The 4,042-nt window shown below is 47.8% G+C and overlaps 1 protein-coding gene across 2 annotated transcripts in view; it reads right to left on the reverse strand.

The window, feature by feature from the left end:
* hipk3b (homeodomain interacting protein kinase 3b) overlaps window positions 1-4,042 on the reverse strand; it is a 35,972-nt gene that overhangs the window by 26,908 nt on the left and 5,022 nt on the right. For both annotated transcript variants that reach the window (XM_035682569.1, XM_035682570.1), the window contains exon 2: window positions 1,378-2,695. In XM_035682569.1, the coding sequence (XP_035538462.1) occupies window positions 1,378-2,695 (1,318 nt within the window). The remainder of the gene's footprint in view (window positions 1-1,377; window positions 2,696-4,042) is intronic.

Below are 4,042 nucleotides of genomic sequence, written 5' to 3' on the forward strand. Positions count from 1 at the left end.
ACAGATGCCTGTAGAGGCGCACTTGCTCGGAAAGCTTCCCGTTTCTGGTTTGGCGTGCTCAGCTGAGTAGCAAGTATCCTGTACATACAGTATGCAACTGTAAGGCCACTGGGCAAACCTTGGCATACCTGACTGTCACAGTTTATTCTTTGTGCCTTGGGAAAGGTCCAAGGAAGTGAAATGACATTGTAGCTGAGTCAGTTATGAGATGACTTGGTTGAATCACTACCTCTAATGAACAGAGTGTACACCAGATGCCAAGGTTTGAATTCAAATGATTTAACAACATTAGTCATGCCACCTGTGCACCGAGCATATACTGCCATGATGAGATCAAAATCCTAGTTGCTAGAATTAACTATGTCAAGCTCTGGGCGGTAAGAAGCATCCGTCCAGCCACAAGGTGTAGTTAAACTGTGTGGGACCAGAAAACATAGCAGCTCAACAACATTTTTTCCCCAAGATTGTACCAACTGTGTGCATCTCCACGCCTATTTACTGTGACAAAACAATTTACTATTTCTGAAACATACACAAAAATACATGCATGCATGCCTCAAAGGCAGTCAAACCTTCATGTAAATTCTGTCATAAAATAGCAAAATGACTTTATATTTTCTTATCATCTCAGTCTTTATGCAAACCAGGGAAAGGTACAAACCAAGCAGGGAACTGGGTCATTCCTGCCTCTTGCGCAACAGCTGATACCATTTCAGGCCTGTTTTTCCGATCAAACTAAAGCACTCATAACATAATGCCAAAGGTAATTTGTCGTGCTGGTTTTCCTAGGCACATCCAAGACCATCAGAAACACAGAGTCCTTCTAGGATAAACATTATGTAGTGGACATGCCATAGAGCCTGTAACAACATACTTATGTTTGGAATGGCATTTTCTCTCCCCGCCTTCTTGACTTAATCGAACTGTTCACACTTTGGATCAGTGTCAAATATTTTCTTATTTTCTTTTTTTCCTGTCATAACATAATCTCTGTAAATCCTTTCAACTCCCAAGGCCAAAGTGGCTCCACCCTGAATGCAAATACAACCACAGTCAATTAAACATTTAGTTTTTGTCTAACTGTTTTAAAGTCTTGCAGTACGTTTTCTTTCCCAGGCAGTAGGGAACTCAGTCAGCCTGTAGCCTGCGAGTAAGGGTCACATTTTTTCAGACTCTGTGGTATGTGGCTCCTAAATAGACAGGATGTTGTGCAGTATGGGAGACATTTCCTTGTTTTGCTAGAGGAAGGACATTTTTGTAACCTAGATTTGGGCGGTCTGGACACCAACAGAGACTGAAATTAGTCTGCACTGCACCGAACTCAAACACGCTTTGTTAAATATCGTCAAAAATCTTCTTCTCCTTGTTTGCACTCACCTATAGTACCGAGACTGGAGGTACGTGGAGCACACTGCTTTGGACACGTGACTAGCTGAACCAAAGTCTATCACCTTCACCCTATAGGGCTGCCTCACTGGGTCCACCAGCATTATGTTCTCTGGCTTGAGGTCTGCATGAATCAGACCCATGCTCTTCAGCTTCTTCAGAGCTGTAGCTACCTGCTGGAGTACAGGTCGGATCACTTTCAGGGGCAGCGGGCTGAATTTATTCTGCTTCAGGAAATCGTACAGGTTCTGCTCGAGCATCTCAAACACCAGACAGGTGTGGCTGCGGTGCTGGAAGCATTCAAAGGCCCGCACCAGGTTGTGCTCGTCTGCGTTCTCCCCGCTCAGACGAGCCAGGATGCCGACTTCGATCTGACCCTGCCGCGCGTACGAAGGGTGGTTCTTCAGGATCTTCACAGCCACGACCTCCCCTGTGCCCCTCTTCCAGCACTTCACAACCTGGCCAAACGTGCCACGTCCCAAGAAATCCAGCACTTCGTAAGTATTCTTCATGGAACACAGAACTTCATGCTGTACTACCTGATAGTCCCCATCCCCTCCTCCTGTCCCACCCGCTGCACCCCCAGGCCCTACGCCCTGTTTTGCGGCGCCCCCTCCAGCCCCCACGGCCGCAGGCGCAGTCATGGCTGCGTTCCCCACATTCGTTGTTTGCAACATGGCGGGCAACATTGACAGTTCCTCCACAATCTGCATGGCGCTCCCTCGGTTATCCAACTCCTCACTCTTACGTTTCAGCCCACATCGCTGAGTGCTGTCCGCTGAGTTCAAACCTCCGCACTTCTCTTCTCTGTCACCCTCCTCCTCTCCACCTCCCTCACCTCCTCCACTGCTGCCCTCTCCCCTTCCCCCTCCTCCTGCCCCTGTTGCTCCACTGCTCCCACTTGCTGTGTCTCTTTGCTGCTGCTCCTTGCCCTGCGAGTGGACAACCCCTGCGTCCTGTTGCCGCTGAGCCGCAGCTGGGCCTGGACCTCCTCCTCCTCCTCCTCCTCCTCCTCCTCTTTTACCAGGCTGCTGTCTCTGTACGCCACGCACCACCACCGTCTGCACCGGGTACTCGTGTCCTCCACGCACTTTCGCGCCCGCTGCCAAGTCTCGGCTCACGAACGAGTGGGCTTGTTTTGTTGGGTGCACAATGCCAAGGGTTCTGCTGTTCAGATAAGTCCGCGGGTGTGCCCTCTCATGGTACACACAGCTGCTGGGCTCAACTTTGAGTTTCTTCACGCTGCTAAAGGCACTTGTCTGGGTTTGATAAACGTGTGGTGGGTAGACCAAGACTTGTGAGGCCATACCTGCAGAGAAACAGAACAAAGCAACATCATCATTAGTGATCTTCCATAAACAATCCTTTTAGCATAGGGTGAGTTTAAGTTACTATGTGTCCAAAACAACTGACAGACACCACCCTTCCCATCCCTGTATGCGTTTTCCTCCCTTCTTCCTGATGACGTCACAACTACTCGCGCCCCCACTAACATCCATCCACCCGTCACCCCGAGCACACACAACAAAGGGGTTAGGGCAAGACAACATGTTGTAGTGGAGAGCTCGAGGACGCCATCCGGCCCTATCCACTGAAAACCCACCAACACCTCCACACAGTAGATGACTAACTTCTCAGAGGTTTGCCTGACCTTTTCCTGCCATTTCCATCCTACTGTGGGTCTCTAGGCAACCAATAGAGAGGGAGAGAGGATAAGAGACAGACAAAGAGAAAATAAAGTCGCAAAGCATCATCAGGCCTACGTTTCCAATTACCTAAGACGTGGTTTATTTTACCCTCTTCCCCCATCACGCGTGTGTGCACTTGGGGGAGGATAAGCACCTCGTGCTCACAGAGAACATCAAATCTCGCTGAAATATTCTGAAACTCAATTATGTGCCACAGAAAGAGAGCAATGAAGTAAAATACCAAGTTGCATTGTCTTGGCCGTCTTTAAAAATCAATATTCAAAACTGGCACAGTGACCGTATCAGACACTGTGTGCCAAGCTGGAGTCTGACCTACTTAAATCCCAAGGCACATTCAGTGAGATACAAGCAGCTCGTCCCCAAAGCTTTCCATCGTTTAATCAACAGTGCATTTACAGAGCCTTGTTAAAAACCTATGTAAATACCAAATTAGACTAATCTTAATCAATGTTCTGAGTGTTGTGTGTGAACAAGCACATCTTACTAGTGCCACCATCATTTGAATGCCTTATTAGCCCTACTCATTCAAACATCTTATAATATCTAGTGAGTGAGTCAGGTTTGGGCTCTTGCCCCTGTAGACTCTCCTAAAATAAATATCCTTGATGGGAAACACTTGTGTTGTGATAACACTAATGTTGTGAGCTACCCCGTTGACTCTATTCTGAGCAGCACGATAAGGTCAACCTATTCCCTTGACAGCTCTTTGCTCAAGCACACCCTGTGTTACTGTTTACCATCTTCTCTGTTTGAAACAATTCACCAAATGATCCCAAGCAGGGCCCAAAAGAGCAGCCATCTTGGTCGTGAGTGAAAACAAACCTGGAAGCGTTCCATGGGGAAACTGAAACTGGCCACACTGGCTCACCTACAGATAATGTCCGGGTTGTCCAGTCTGAACACACCTTTTTAAAAAATCTTACTTCCTATAAATACTCTGGCCCCCA

This window comes from Morone saxatilis, unplaced genomic scaffold (assembly GCF_004916995.1).
Source record: "Morone saxatilis isolate NCDOM2014 unplaced genomic scaffold, NCSU_SB_2.0 Contig11, whole genome shotgun sequence".
In the NCBI taxonomy this organism is placed as follows: Eukaryota; Metazoa; Chordata; class Actinopteri; family Moronidae; genus Morone; species Morone saxatilis.